We start from the raw sequence: 14329 nt of genomic DNA on the forward strand, positions 1-14329 counted from the left end.
TTGGAACGCGGTGTAAAAACAGAAATCAGAAAAATGAGTTTGTGGGACCATTAACAGCCTTTGCCTAGAAGATCTCAGACTGCGAGAAGAGGTGTAGGGTTCTAGAAGAATCAGCTTCAGGACCACCAGAGTCAGTCTGATGATATTGATCATTAGTACAGGTTTCCATACAGGAAACAAACAGGAGATACGTCCAAGCAGAAAGATTAGGTTAAGAGATTAATTTATAGAGTGATCATTTATGTGTTTGGTGCCATCAACTGCACTACTGTAAATGCTGTATCAACAATCATTCTGTACAATACGATAATTATACTTCTACAACTTTTTAGAACAGTTTATGACTTGCATAGTTCATATTTCTGTATAGTTTTCATATTTATATGCTGTTCATAGCCTGTATATAGCTTGAACACTCACTACAGCCTGTACATACTTATAGTCATAGCATATTCATAACATACTTCATACCGTGTACATTGTAACATACCCATAATAGACCCATATTTTGTACCTTCATACCTATAATTTCTGTAATATATCTATATCATGGCTAAAGCACCTTCTGGCTGGATGCAAACTGCAATTCTTTGCCTTGTACTTGTACGTGACATTCTATTTCTATTCTATTCTATTCTATTCTATCAACATACGATATAATGGAGTTTCTTTTCTTAACACAGTTACAAAAAGTGTGTGAATATTTATAATGATTTGATCAGATCCTGAGAGTTTATGGCTCACCTGCTAAAGCAAACAGATGTAGGGTGCAGTAATGACATCTTCTGCTGTTCTTGGCTTCACAATAATAACTCTCACTGTACTGATGTGTTTGGTAAGTCTGAGTTATCGGTGTGTGCTATCAAACAGAAATATGTCCATACGGAACCTGGTGCTTGTAGATAACAATAATTATCCTGTGATGCAGTTTAATAAGTAGAACAGGAACAGACTGTTAATGCATTTGTTAGTTTCCACTCTGATCACACTGCAGTCAGGTTCATGTTGAGTTTTTGTCAGTGTGAAAACCACAGGAAACCAATAATAGACTTAAGGCGTGACAAACTATTTACAGCAACGGAATAGGTAACAAAAATGTCACCTCTGGTGCATGTTCATAAAATTAATTAAACTGTCCACATTTCCTTCATTTCTGAAGCTAAATGCAGACATACTGCACTCGATACAGAGAGAAGGACCAAAACAAATCCTCCCACTGCACTCAGTTAAACTCATAATGCTCCGGTCATCTGTCTATGTGACTTCAGAAGCAGTAAAACATGGCAGCAAGTAAATAATGTGACCACATGTACACACTAATAAACAATTCTACTTTGGGCGATCGTGGCTCAAGATTTTTGGGAGTTCGTATTGTAATCGGAAAGTTGTCAGTTCGAGCCCCGTTCGATACAACGACCGTCTCGGTCGTCGTATCCTTGGGCAAGACACTTCACCCGTTGCCTACTGGTGGTGGTCGTGGCGCCAGTGTCCTGCAGCCTCACCTATGTCAGTGCGCCCCAGGGTGGCTCCAATGTAGCTTGCCATCACCTGTGTGTGAATAGGTTGATTACTGAATGTGTAAAGTGCTTTGGGGTCCTTAGGGTCTAAGTAAAGCGCTATACAAATACAGGCCATTTACCATTTCAAAGGTGAAGGGATGATCATCATCTCTAAAGAGTCGTTTACGCTCTGGTGTGCAGGCAAAAGACAGAAATCACACTTCTGAAATATGTCAGCTTACTTCCTCTTCACAGCTTTCATGCGCACAATGAGCCAATACAAGAAAAAATGAACTTCCTGATTTAATCTGTACTGTTGAGTTGGTGATAAATATCTGATGTTTATCACCAACACAACAGTTTCAGCCTCTTTTAAGCTCCCTTGTTGATGCAGCTCTTTGCTCTTTGATCCACATTTGAAAACCACGCGCACAGTTTATAGTACCATTATCATACTAGTGATCTGTTGCATTGTGAACTGAAGCGCCTGCTGCTACAGGTGATCATCATACAATAAAAATAATAAAGTTATTGTGGTGAGTAAACAGATATCTCAATCTTTATTTGCAGTCCTGCTGTTTCATTAACTGCTCAACTACAGGAATGCAGCTCTATTAGCATAACACCCCCAATCAGCAACAGTGACCACAGATCATTAAATGGCACAGCAGTCTCAGTCATGATGGCCATTACTCAGTACTAAACAAATAGCTGCAATTCACATGACAAATTAACAATAGCAATGATAAATGCACACAGGATAACTGAAATAGCTCTTATTAACACTGTGACTCTACTCATGAATGTCTGCATGAACGTCCCATGAGACTTTGGGTTAGTGGCCCCCCTCCCTAAGGCACTACAATGTTCTATAAAGAAAACTAAATAATAATAAAAACACAAGACATGCAGCTTGTGGGGATAGGTTAATTGGATAATCCAAATTGCCACTAGGTGTGAATGTGTGAATGGAATGTGAGTGCAAATGGTTGTCTGTCCCTGTGTGTTGGCCCTGCGACAGACTGGCGACCTGTCCAGGGTGTACCCCGCCTCTCGCCCTATGACAGCTGGGATAGGCTCCAGCGCCCCCCACGACCCTGAAAAGGATAAGCGGAAGTGAATGGATGGATGGACATAAAAAATAAGAAAAACAAGTTTTCTATCAAACAATCACATTCATGCTCTGATAAATGGCCTGCATTTGTATAGCGCTTTTCTAGTCCCTAAGGACCCCAAAGCGCTTCACACTACATTCAGTCATTCACCCATTCACACACACATTCACGATGGCAAGCTACATTGTAGCCACAGCCACCCTGGGGTGCACTGACAGAGGCGAGGCTGCCGGACACTGGTGCCACCGGGCCCTCTGACCACCACCAGTAGGCAAACACAGAGTTAGTATCTTGCCCAAGGATATTTGGCATGCCGCCAGGAGGCAGCCTGGGATCGAACCACCGACCATTCTGATTAGTGGCTGACCTGCTCTGCCACCTGAGCTACAGCCACCCCGCTGTAAAGACATCAGGGAGTAACCTGACGTTCAGTATCATGCCCAAGGATACTTTGGCATGCAGACTGGAGAAGCCAGTCAATCAAAAACAACCTTCTCATTGTCAAATGACCTGCTCTACCTAAGAGGCTTGCCTGGGATAACACATTGGACTACTGAAGACTGGAAGAAGGTATTATGGACTAATAAATGAAAATTCAAAATCTTTGGTTCATCACGCAGGATCTTGGTACGCTGCTGAGTAGAAGAAAGGATGGTTCCACAGTGGCTGTGTCCAAATTCAGAGGCATCCTTCAGAAACTGCATTTGTAGGCTGATTAAATCACAGTCAGGTGATGAAGGCTGCCCAAATTCGAAGGCTGATCCAAATGCGGCCCACAAATGCATCCACCATTTCCCTGGATTTGAAGGATGGTTTGGGTGTATCCTTTATGGCCCACCCTATCCCAGGATTCATTGCGATCCATACTGGAGAATTTTGTTCTTGTAACAATGGCGGTCGAAGTGAGAGATAAAGTGAGAGAGGAGTACAATTTTAACTGTAAGTATTAAAATCTGGTGGGATAAAAGTTTAATTCTTAAAGCAGTTGTGTTGTTAGGGTTTGGGAGTTTGCATAGACATGTTTTTTTGTAAGAATCACCTCTAAACCAGCTTGTATGATGGGTCCTGTGGTTTTTCATGTATTGCCGCTTACATACAGCTAATTTAGATTTTCTCAAATTAACCTTTTTGTGATATGTTGATCACAATGATCACCTCTTCATCAGCCACTGTGGCATATAGCTACAAGATCCATTTATACATCTTATGCTTATGAGTAGTTTTAACCCTCATGCATTACAGAACAGCATGACCCTCTCAGACCTCTCAGTGAAGCCTTCTAAAGAGAGCTACTGTAAAAAGTCTTTTAAAGACATAAATTGTCTTAAAATAAAGACAGAAGAGGAAGCCCACACACAGGCTGTATGGTTTTACTGAATTGTTTTGGTCACATGCATTTCTGCAGTGTTGGTTGTTCAAAGTAAAAAAATAACTCAACTAAACCGGATGTGATGGTGGGTGCCAGTCGCTGCGTGTTGTGGCTTTTATTAGTGACTTAGAGAGCAGAAACCCACAAAGGTATCTGAGTGCAAAAAAACAGAAAACACAAAATAAATAATAATTTTTAAAAAGCTGTTTTATTATTAGTTTACTCCTAACAAACCAGACACATGAACTTTTATTATGTTCTCACACATATTATAAATTAGGATTGAATTGTGACAATGAAAAACTGACACATTTGCATCACTGCGTGTATTAGAGGTGTGAAAAGGAAGGAAGGGCGCTTTTACTAACCTGAACTCAGTTTTCTGCCTGCAGACCACATCAGAAAGGCATCTTAAGAGACAGAGTGAGAATTGTTTTTTGATGTGTCTAATTCCTGGATACATTATTTACCTGCTAACATTTCTTTTCTTCTCTGAAGTCACACAGACAGATGACAGGAGCGGCTATGAGTTTAACTGCAGCACTCAGAGGAGTTTTTATCGTGCTGCTTTCTGTGTCAGGTACTGTATGTCTACAGATAAGACCATTTGATCTTTTTGCTCTGAAAACAAACAGGTGGTTGAAATGACAAGTGAGTCAGTGATATAATAACACAAAATGTTGATCAACCGATGCAAAACCATTTTGGAATTCTGCTGTCATTGCACTAAAACAAATTCATTTACTCCAGATACAATAGCACATGTGTTATTGTGTTTTCTGATGTGCTCTGTGTTACAGTGGTACAGAGTCAGAATGGCTGGGGAGTGACTTACACTTCTACTCAGATCTGTGCTGTAAAAGGATCATCGGTGGAGATACGCTGCACCTACACATACCCACCCAGAATAAATAATGAAACTATTGAAGTTCAGAAAAGATTATGGTTTACTAAATTGCAACAAGATGTACCTGTGGATCTAAAAACTGATCCAAACTATGACGCTCGAGTGGAGTATTATTTTTTTCGGAACAACAGCACTCTGAGAATCACAGACCTGAGAGAGAGCGACTCAGCTCAATACAAGTTCAGGTTTGAGACAAACTATCGTAGTGGACGTTATACTGGCTCTCCTGGAGTCACTTTGCTTGTTACAGGTAAAAAAAAAATTAACATTGATGTTTCTATGTATCTGTAACTGTTGCATTACACATGTTTATGGGTTTTTTCTTCCTCCAGATGCTCCAATACGCCACTCTGTGTCAGTGACTCTCTCGGGTGAGATAGTGGAGGGCAGCTCTGTGACTCTGACCTGTAGCAGTGATGCTAAGCCAGCAGCTAATTACACCTGGTACAAGGAGGATGATCAGAAACCTCTCAGTAAAGACTCCCAGCTCATCTTCAGCTCCATTCAGTCTTCTGATGCTGGAGAGTATTACTGCACAGCTGTAAACGACCTGGGGACAAAAAGGACTGGACACAACATCATCATTGTGAATTGTGTGTAAAAGACCATTAATATTTTAAAAAATACATTTCTTCATATATTGATATTCTGGTACTGTAGTTCATTCAGTAGCTTCAGTAGATTATTATTTTATTCACTTTATTCTATTGGCTTAAAGACATGTACTGCTCAATTAACCCAAAGTCAAACTGCAGGGACTTTGGTACATTTAGGAAAAAGCAACCTCTGTGAATCCTTCATGTTAGTGTTCTCGTATCTGATGGATGCATGAGATGAAGGTGATAAAAGAGCATCAAAGAGTGTCTGGAGGAAGAGGACCAACATTGCCAGAGAGCTATAAAATGAACCTGAGTGAAATACTCACGTGCATGTTTATGTTAATGGACAAACTGTCAGAAACAGACTGCATCAGGGTGGAGTAGGAAATCCTTTAGTCAGACTTGTAATCACAGCCTAGCACTGTGCAGATGCACTGGCTTTAATAAGATAACACCAGAACTGGCAGGTCCACCACTGGTGATGAGACCTGACGAGAATTCACACTGAGCACATGTGACAGAGTTTGGATTTGCTGCTTGTAATATTTATGTAAAATATCTGCCTCCTTGATTTCTTATTTTGCATTTTTGCCACTTGTTTGTTTGTGGTCATCAAACACATTTTACCATTAGACGAATGCAAAATGCAGCTTTTAAATAGTGTTTTAATTGATTTCATTTCATTTAACCCTTTAACCATCTGAATCAGCTGTGTTAGATCAAGACTACAATTAAAACATGCAGGACACTGGTCCTCGAGGCCTGGAGTTGCCCACCCCTGGTTTAGGTTAGGGTTTAAAAGCTATCCAGCTATCGATTCAAGTGATATCTTTATTCAAAAGTTCTAGAGGTGTGATAAATTAGTAACATTTTTAAAAAGAAATCTGTAAGGGGGCAAATACTTTTTCATAGTAATGTGCCTGATCTCCACGTGTTAGCGAATGATATATTCACTGCTGGATAAAATCGTCAGACCCATTTTCAAACCTAACTCTGGGGCTCATAAATCAGGAGATTCAGACCATCTTTGGTCTAAAGAAAGCATTAAAGAATGACCCATGAGTGTTTGTTTAATGTGAGCTGTAGTGTTATTGGGCGGGGCATGTAGTTTTATCTTCTACTATGAAAACTCAATCATAATGTGTAATTAAACATTAAATATGTTCATGTTTCCTCCTCCAGATGCTCCAAAGCTTCCCTCTGTGTCAGTGAGTCCCTTTGCTGAGATAGTGGAGGGCAGTTCAGTGACTCTGACCTGTAGCAGTGATGCTAACCCAGCAGCTAACTACACCTGGTACAAGAACAATGATCGCAAACCTCTCAGTGAGAGCTTCCAGCTTGGGTTCAGCTCCATTCAGTCCTCTGACTCTGGAGTGTATTACTGTAAAGCCAGAAACAAGCTGGGGATGAAGACGTCTAGGAACAAACTTCTTGATGTAAAATGTAAGTAAAAACATGGCTAGTTGTTCACTGTGCAGCTTCAGTAAAGCACTCTGGATTCCAAATGGCTTCTGGATATACATCCCTGAGATGTAAACCATCAGTAAGACATGCAGTTAGTGGGGTTGGGTCTGGTCATTCTAAATTGTCCATAGGTGTGATTGTGAGTGTGAATGGCTATCTGTCTGTCCCTGCAACACCTGCCTCCTGCCCTATGGCAGCTGGCATAGGCTCCAGCCCCTCCGTGACCCTTACAAAGATAAGAGGATGGATGGATGGATGGATGGATGGATGGATGGGTGGTACTGTAATTGTCTGAATGCCACAAAACCCTCCACAACAGCACAGATTTGTTTCTGCTTTGAACATATTTTTTGTGATTCTGGTTGAATCTGTAGGTTTCTTTTGGTTGGGTTTGGTTTCATTTGACTTTCAGAATGATAAGTAGAAGACTTTCCTATATTTACATCCTTTGTATTGATTTGAGTGGTTGAAGGACAGAAATTAGACTCTTACATGTCACGAGAGAGACCTGATTGGCAACCAAAGGATTATGTAAATCCAATTACCTAATCCAACGATCACACTACATGAACATGCTTAAGTCATCAATGGACAGGCAAACTCTCTGTGTCTTTACCTTCTCTTTCAGATGCTCCAAAGTTTCTGTCTCTATCAGTGAGTCCCTCTGATGAGATAGTGGAAGGCAGCCCTGTAAATCTGATCTGCAGCAGTGATGCTAACCCAGCAGCTAATTACACCTGGTACAAAGACAACAAAGTACTGTCAGTAGGACAACAGGGTGTTTATCACTTTATCGCCATCAGATTGGAGGACAGTGGGGATTATTCCTGCAAGTCTGAGAATGTGCATGGAGAGGCCAACTCTACCTCTCTATCAGTGGATGTACAATGTGAGTGTTTTTTGTCAGTCTAAACGTTCAAAATACTTTTTAAGAATCTTAACAGAATTTGAATATAAATTTACATAGTGTTTAATTTACTGTTTACTAGATCCTCCGAGACTTCCCTCTGTGTCAGTGAGTCCCTCTGCTGAGATAGTGGAGGGCAGTTCAGTCACTCTGACCTGTAGCAGTGATGCTAACCCAGCAGCTAATTACACCTGGTACAAGGAGGATGATGAGTCACCAAAGGCATCAGGACAGAACTTCACCATCACTGACATCCAACCTGAACACAGTGGGAGTTATTACTGTGTTGCCCAGAACTCAAGAGGATATCAGAACTCCATCTTACAGCTGGATGTTGTGGCAGGTCAGTTTGATGCTCCTCACAGTTGAATGATCTGTGAAACTAGATGTGCAACTCAGACTTGCATCCTGTTTGTTTGTCTTCTTTTTAGTGAAATCAGTAATAATCGCGAATATCATCAGGTTGAGTCTGGTGGTTCTGATGCTGATTCCTTTGTTTTTGTTGAGTATACAGATAAGGTAATATATATGTATATATAAAATCATCAGTTCCATTACTTTTCTTTTCCCCCCAACTTTATCTTTAAAGCTGCTGATTCAGTTTCAATAAAAATTGATTTGTTATTGGAATTTATCCAGGAAGAAGAAACAGGCAAACTTACATACTGGAGCAGGTGGACCTGCTGATATGATCCAGGTAAGAAGTGCTACACAACAGACAGTTTTTGCAATATGAATTAGAGCCAGTAATAATTTTACCACAATGCAATATATGTTTAAAGAAGCTCTTTTAGTCTTATCATTATTTTAATGTCTCTCCATCAGTTAGATTCTCATTCTGTTTATGAGAACCTTTCAGCCTTAAAGGCCTTCGCAGCAAGCACAGACAGACAAGAAGGTGCAGGAAGATCTGGAGTGAAGTCCAACTAGCTGAGAGTCCTGCATGGAAGAAACATAATGAACTGAAATCCATGTACCTCGTAAATATTATTTACTTGTTGAACCAGATTAAAAATGATTTAAAGAGAGAATTGTCATCCCTAAAGTAGTACAGGAGACTGAGGTGAGGCGGGAATGAAGTGGACACATTAAACTTAAGCTTTTTTCTTTTTCTTAAATTTAGCAACACATTTCAAAACAAATTTTGTATTAATTTTATTGCTACCGCATGATGATGTGATGCTTCACAGAGCTAATGAGATATTTGTAAGACGTTTTGCTTTCTACTTTATTTGCCCTTTAGATCAGTGAGCTTTTGTTTGCTGTTAAACTGTGAGATAAACTGTGGGAAACAGTTTCAGCCTTCTGTTGTATACTTCTGATGTTTTTGTAAATACAAAATGTAAAGTCTTTTTTACATCAAACTCACACCATGTATCTCCCCTCCTTGTAAACAACAGCAACTTCTTCAACTGAAGTTGTAGCATCATTTCGGTTTTCTCTAAATGCAGGGTGAAGGTTTGTAGAAAGTTTTCTTTTTTTCAATTTAGCTTTAGATTGTTCTAACGTTTATTTTCAGATTGCATTCTCCTATATTAAAGACAAATACAGTTTACATGTATTTTTTTCTTCTGAATCCTTCTGTTTTGTCAACAGAAAGATTAATTTATCCAGAGACACTGTGTGCTATGTACATTTTTGAAACCAGCGAGGCTTTGTGCAGATGTAAATTATAAATTCATATACATTTGTTGCATAAAATAGTTGATGTCAATCAGAAGAGAGGTGATAACCTAATGCTGTAGCAGGTATAGTCATCCAGCTCTGATGTTTATCTGATCACTCTATTTGCATTAAATCACATATATTTGTATATTTCCTCCATAAGCACTTCTTGAATAAAATCTCTGATATATCTTTGATATATTAAACAGGGCTAAACATGTAAAATAAAAATGGTTCCAAAGAAATAATATTAAGATGAAGCTCCTGTCTCCTCACATCTCAACACTGTCACCAGTGCTGTTTCTTTTTTTTCAGTTCTCAGCTATTTTTGTCATGGTCCTGAGTCTGACGACTTAGTGTTTTGTGTTTCTTTATATTTCTTGTTCTTGTTTATTCTGTCTTTTGTTTAGGTTTGCTATGTGTTAGGGTTTTGTTTCATGCCTGCCTGTGTCCCCTCTGTCTGTCCATGGTGTCACTGTGTCTGCTCGTGAATCTGTCTAAGTTCAGTGTCTTGTCTGGTTCTCTGTGCCTGCTAGTTTCCTGTTTTATTCTGAAGGTCTCTATCTCATGTGAGTGTGTTCAGTTTACGTTTCCCCTGTCTCGTCAGCTGTGATTTCTCCCAGGCGTGTCTCCCATCCCTTGATTACTGCTGTGTGTTCTTCTGCATGTTGCCGGTTCGTCTGCGTTAATCTCCCTGTTGGTGTCATTTTGCCACTTTGAAAATAAACATTCACTCATATCAGCTGTTCTTTGCCTGCGTTTTGGGTCCTTTAATAAGTCCACATGGCTCATTAGTGTTAATTCCTCCCTGAGGGTGTCCTTTCCTCTTCATTCATGTTTCATTTAGTTATGTAACTCCCTGTTTTGCTTTGAGAGTCGTTGTCCTTGTGCTTTGCTTTGTTTGTCTCATCTCTTGTGATTTAGTCCACCTGTGTCTTGTTCTCTCCAGCTCGTTTCACTTCCCCTAATTAGCCGTCTGTGTATACATTTTCACTGTCCCCCATATCTTATGTCAGAATGCCTGCGTATCTTCTCCAGGGCACCTTATGCTGAATGTGGGTTCAAGTTTTGGTTTTAGTAGTTAATAGTTTTCATTTTTTTCATGTATATATTTGTGCAATCAGCCAAATAAATGACTTGCTTTTAGTTCATTCCAGTCAGCCTTTGTGTATCTGCCTTTAGATCATCATACTTATCGGACTCAACCCATGACAGGATGAAATCATTAGATCTATTTTCATAGCATTGTCCATTTTAGAACTTTTAAAGGGCTTAAATCCCATGTACACTCTACCTAGTAGAAAAACACCGTCCCTAACAATAATCCCAAAACTATATGACACAGAACGTGCATTATAGCAAGACAGGGTGAAAAAACTTCCATCAGTTTGCCTGACAACTGACTGCTGGACCTCTAGAACCACCTGCTCTTTCATGCCTGTCACTTGCCACTTTATTGAAATTTACAAGATGACATCTTTCCAGCTGGACTGCTTTGACTTCACTGACAGAAACACTGCAGAAAACCTGGTACAGGAGCTATTAAGAGTGGCAAATGAGTGGCAAGACAGGACAAAGTGGTGTACTGTGTGAGTGATAATGCTGCAAACATCACCAAAGCCATAAAAAATTCTGAAGCGGACTCACCATCCATGTCTGGCACATACATTAAACCTGATGATTTAAAGATTCCCTGAAGGTAGGGAAAACAACCATGGACAAGGTAAAGGCTATTGTGGAGTTTTTCCACAGAAGAACAGTAGCGATGCCTATGAGACTGTCCTGAGGTTTCCAGTTGTGTATAAAAGCTGCCACCTCTCTAAGCTCTGTTTTGTTCTTTGTGTGCCAAAGTCTGTTGTTATGTAAAATCCTTTCGAGAGTGCAGAATTATTAGGCAAATTAGTATTTTGTCCACATCATCCTCTTCATGCATGTTGTCTTACTCCAAGCTGTATAGGCTCGAAAGCCTACTACCAATTAAGCATATTAGGTGATGTGCATCTCTGTAATGAGAAGGGGTGTGGTCTAATGACATCAACACCCTATATCAGGTGTGCATAATTATTAGGCAACGTCCTTTCCTTTGGCAAAATGGGTCAAAAGAAGGACTTGACAGGCTCAGAAAAGTCAAAAATAGTGAGATATCTTGCAGAGGGATGCAGCAGTCTCAAAATTGCAAAGCTTCTGAAGCGTGATCATCGAACAATCAAGCGTTTCATTCAAAATAGTCAACAGGGTCACAAGAAGCGTGTGGAAAAACCAAGGTGCAAAATAACTGCCCATGAACTGAGAAAAGTCAAGCGTGCAGCTGCCAAGATGCCACTTGCCACCAGTTTGGCCATATTTCAGAGCTGCAACATCACTGGAGCACCCAAAAGCACAAGGTGTGCAATACTCAGAGACATGGCCAAGGTAAGAAAGGCTGAAAGACGACCACCACTGAACAAGACACACAAGCTGAAACGTCAAGACTGGGCCAAGAAATATCTCAAGACTGGTTTTTCTAAGGTTTTATGGACTGATGAAATGAGAGTGAGTCTTGATGGGCCAGATGGATGGGCCCGTGGCTGGATTGGTAAAGGGCAGAGAGCTCCAGTCCGACTCAGACGCCAGCAAGGTGGAGGTGGAGTACTGGTTTGGGCTGGTATCATCAAAGATGAGCTTGTGGGGCCTTTTCGGGTTGAGGATGGAGTCAAGCTCAACTCCCAGTCCTACTGCCAGTTTCTGGAAGACACCTTCTTCAAGCAGTGGTACAGGAAGAAGTCTGCATCCTTCAAGAAAAACATGATTTTCATGCAGGACAATGCTCCATCACACGCGTCCAAGTACTCCACAGTGTGGCTGGCAAGAAAGGGTATAAAAGAAGAAAAACTAATGACATGGCCTCCTTGTTCACCTGATCTGAACCCCATTGAGAACCTGTGGTCCATCATCAAATGTCAGATTTACAAGGAGGGAAAACAGTACACCTCTCTGAACAGTGTCTGGGAGGCTGTGGTTGCTGCTGCATGCAATGTTGATGGTGAACAGATCAAAACACTGACAGAATCCATGGATGGCAGGCTTTTGAGTGTCCTTGCAAAGAAAGGTGGCTATATTGGTCGCTGATTTGTTTTTGTTTTGTTTTTGAATGTCAGAAATGTATATTTGTGAATGTGGAGATGTTATATTGGTTTCACTGGTAAAAATAAATAATTGAAATGGGTATATATTTGTTTTTTGTTAAGTTGCCTAATAATTATGCACAGTAATAGTCACCTGCACACACAGATATCCCCCTAAAATAGCTACAACTAAAAACAAACTAAAAACTACTTCCAAAAACATTCAGCTTTGATATTAATGAGTTTTTTGGGTTCATTGAGAACATGGTTGTTGTTCAATAATAAAATTATTCCTCAAAAATACAACTTGCCTAATAATTCTGCACTCCATGTAGTTTCACCTTCTTCTAATTCAGGAGAATAATGCAAACTAAAACTACATAATAGCTTCACAATCATTAATCAGGGGCATAACGTGGCATAAGATAATATAATAATATCACAGTCCCCCTTTGATCTCTTTTAAAAGTGATCACTTACACCCTAGAATCCAGGTTTGCGAGGTCCATTTCTTCTTCTTAGTCCTGAGGCCCTGTGTCCCCGTTTAACGAGTGGACCATATTGGACGACCTCTGTGATTGTGCAGTTCAGATGCAAGAAAAACTATGACACTCCCATCGCTCTCCAGTTCTCCCACAGCTTTATCTTGGTGCTCCAGTTTCCCCAACCTCATTTTGGTGCCACCTTGTACCTTTCAAACGTACTCAGACTAGAACCTCTGTCCAAGGAGCTTTTAACCTTTACTTTATTGCTGCAGCTATCAGTGTCTTCCAGTCGAGTGATTCTCTGCTCTTCTTTCTTCGACCTCAGGGGTTAGACCACCCTTCAGTCGTTGCACAGATCAGGGGATTATTCTGCCCCGATTTTCAAACAACGATCTGTGTATTCTGGGGTCACAGCCGTGTCCCCCTTTTTATCAAGAGCCTCTCGAACCTCGTTGGTCTGGTGTTCCTGGTTTTTTGCCAACCCCTTCATGGTTATTGCTGTGTTTATGGGATCCATCCTTTTGAGGTGACTAACTAGAGCCCAAACTGCATGACCCTTGGCCCCAGTTGGTGTCTCGGCAGTCTCCACGTCTATCTCTGCTGCGAAGGATCCTCATATCTCCGTGACCTCGTCTGGTGTCTGTTCCTTTCTCTGTAAGGCAGAAAACCAAAACACCTCTCTGCCTAGCCTTGATAATCTAATGTTATTATCCATTGTTCCTCTAGTGATTCAAAATTGGTTTAGCATATTCAGAATGTTCAGGACGCTCTGACCCAGGGACTTATTCTCATCATAATCTATGTGTGTGTAAGCGTGTTTGCATTTAGCCCTCTGCAATCAAAGTCAATACCTGCAATATATCAGTCTGGACCATCACGCCGAACGAAGCTTATGACCTTCTAAAGACTGAGTGCCAACTCATTATGAGCACATTTGCAATGCGTATATGAAAACAAAAATAACCACTTATTTTAGTAAAAGAAATCAAAAACAAATTAACCATTTTTACTTCTACCATTTGCCACCTTTTTACAAAAATCATGTGTTTCTTTCAGCTTTCCGTCCTACGATTTCCTCTCCAGTGCAATACTCACTGAACTTCTCATGAACACAGGCATTTTGTCCTCTAAACGCTATTCAGTTTATTTCAATATATATTTAAGATATTATATATATATATAATAGATATTTAAGGTAGACACACGTAATTAGCG

General features: G+C 40.3%; 1 protein-coding gene across 1 annotated transcript in view; it reads left to right on the forward strand.

Annotated features, from left to right (window-relative positions):
* The window catches only part of LOC113024700 (B-cell receptor CD22-like), a 36184-nt gene extending 26625 nt beyond the window's left edge, over window positions 1-9559 (forward strand). The window contains exons 7-12 of the mRNA XM_026171978.1: window positions 5223-5483; window positions 6672-6932; window positions 7943-8203; window positions 8292-8379; window positions 8500-8557; window positions 8686-9559. Coding sequence (XP_026027763.1) covers window positions 5223-5483; window positions 6672-6932; window positions 7943-8203; window positions 8292-8379; window positions 8500-8557; window positions 8686-8790 — 1034 coding nt within the window. The 3' untranslated portion in view covers window positions 8791-9559. The remainder of the gene's footprint in view (window positions 1-5222; window positions 5484-6671; window positions 6933-7942; window positions 8204-8291; window positions 8380-8499; window positions 8558-8685) is intronic.
* Window positions 9560-14329: the final 4770 nt, after the last annotated feature.

Source organism: Astatotilapia calliptera, chromosome 6 (genome assembly GCF_900246225.1).
Source record: "Astatotilapia calliptera chromosome 6, fAstCal1.2, whole genome shotgun sequence".
NCBI lineage: Eukaryota > Metazoa > Chordata > Actinopteri > Cichliformes > Cichlidae > Astatotilapia > Astatotilapia calliptera.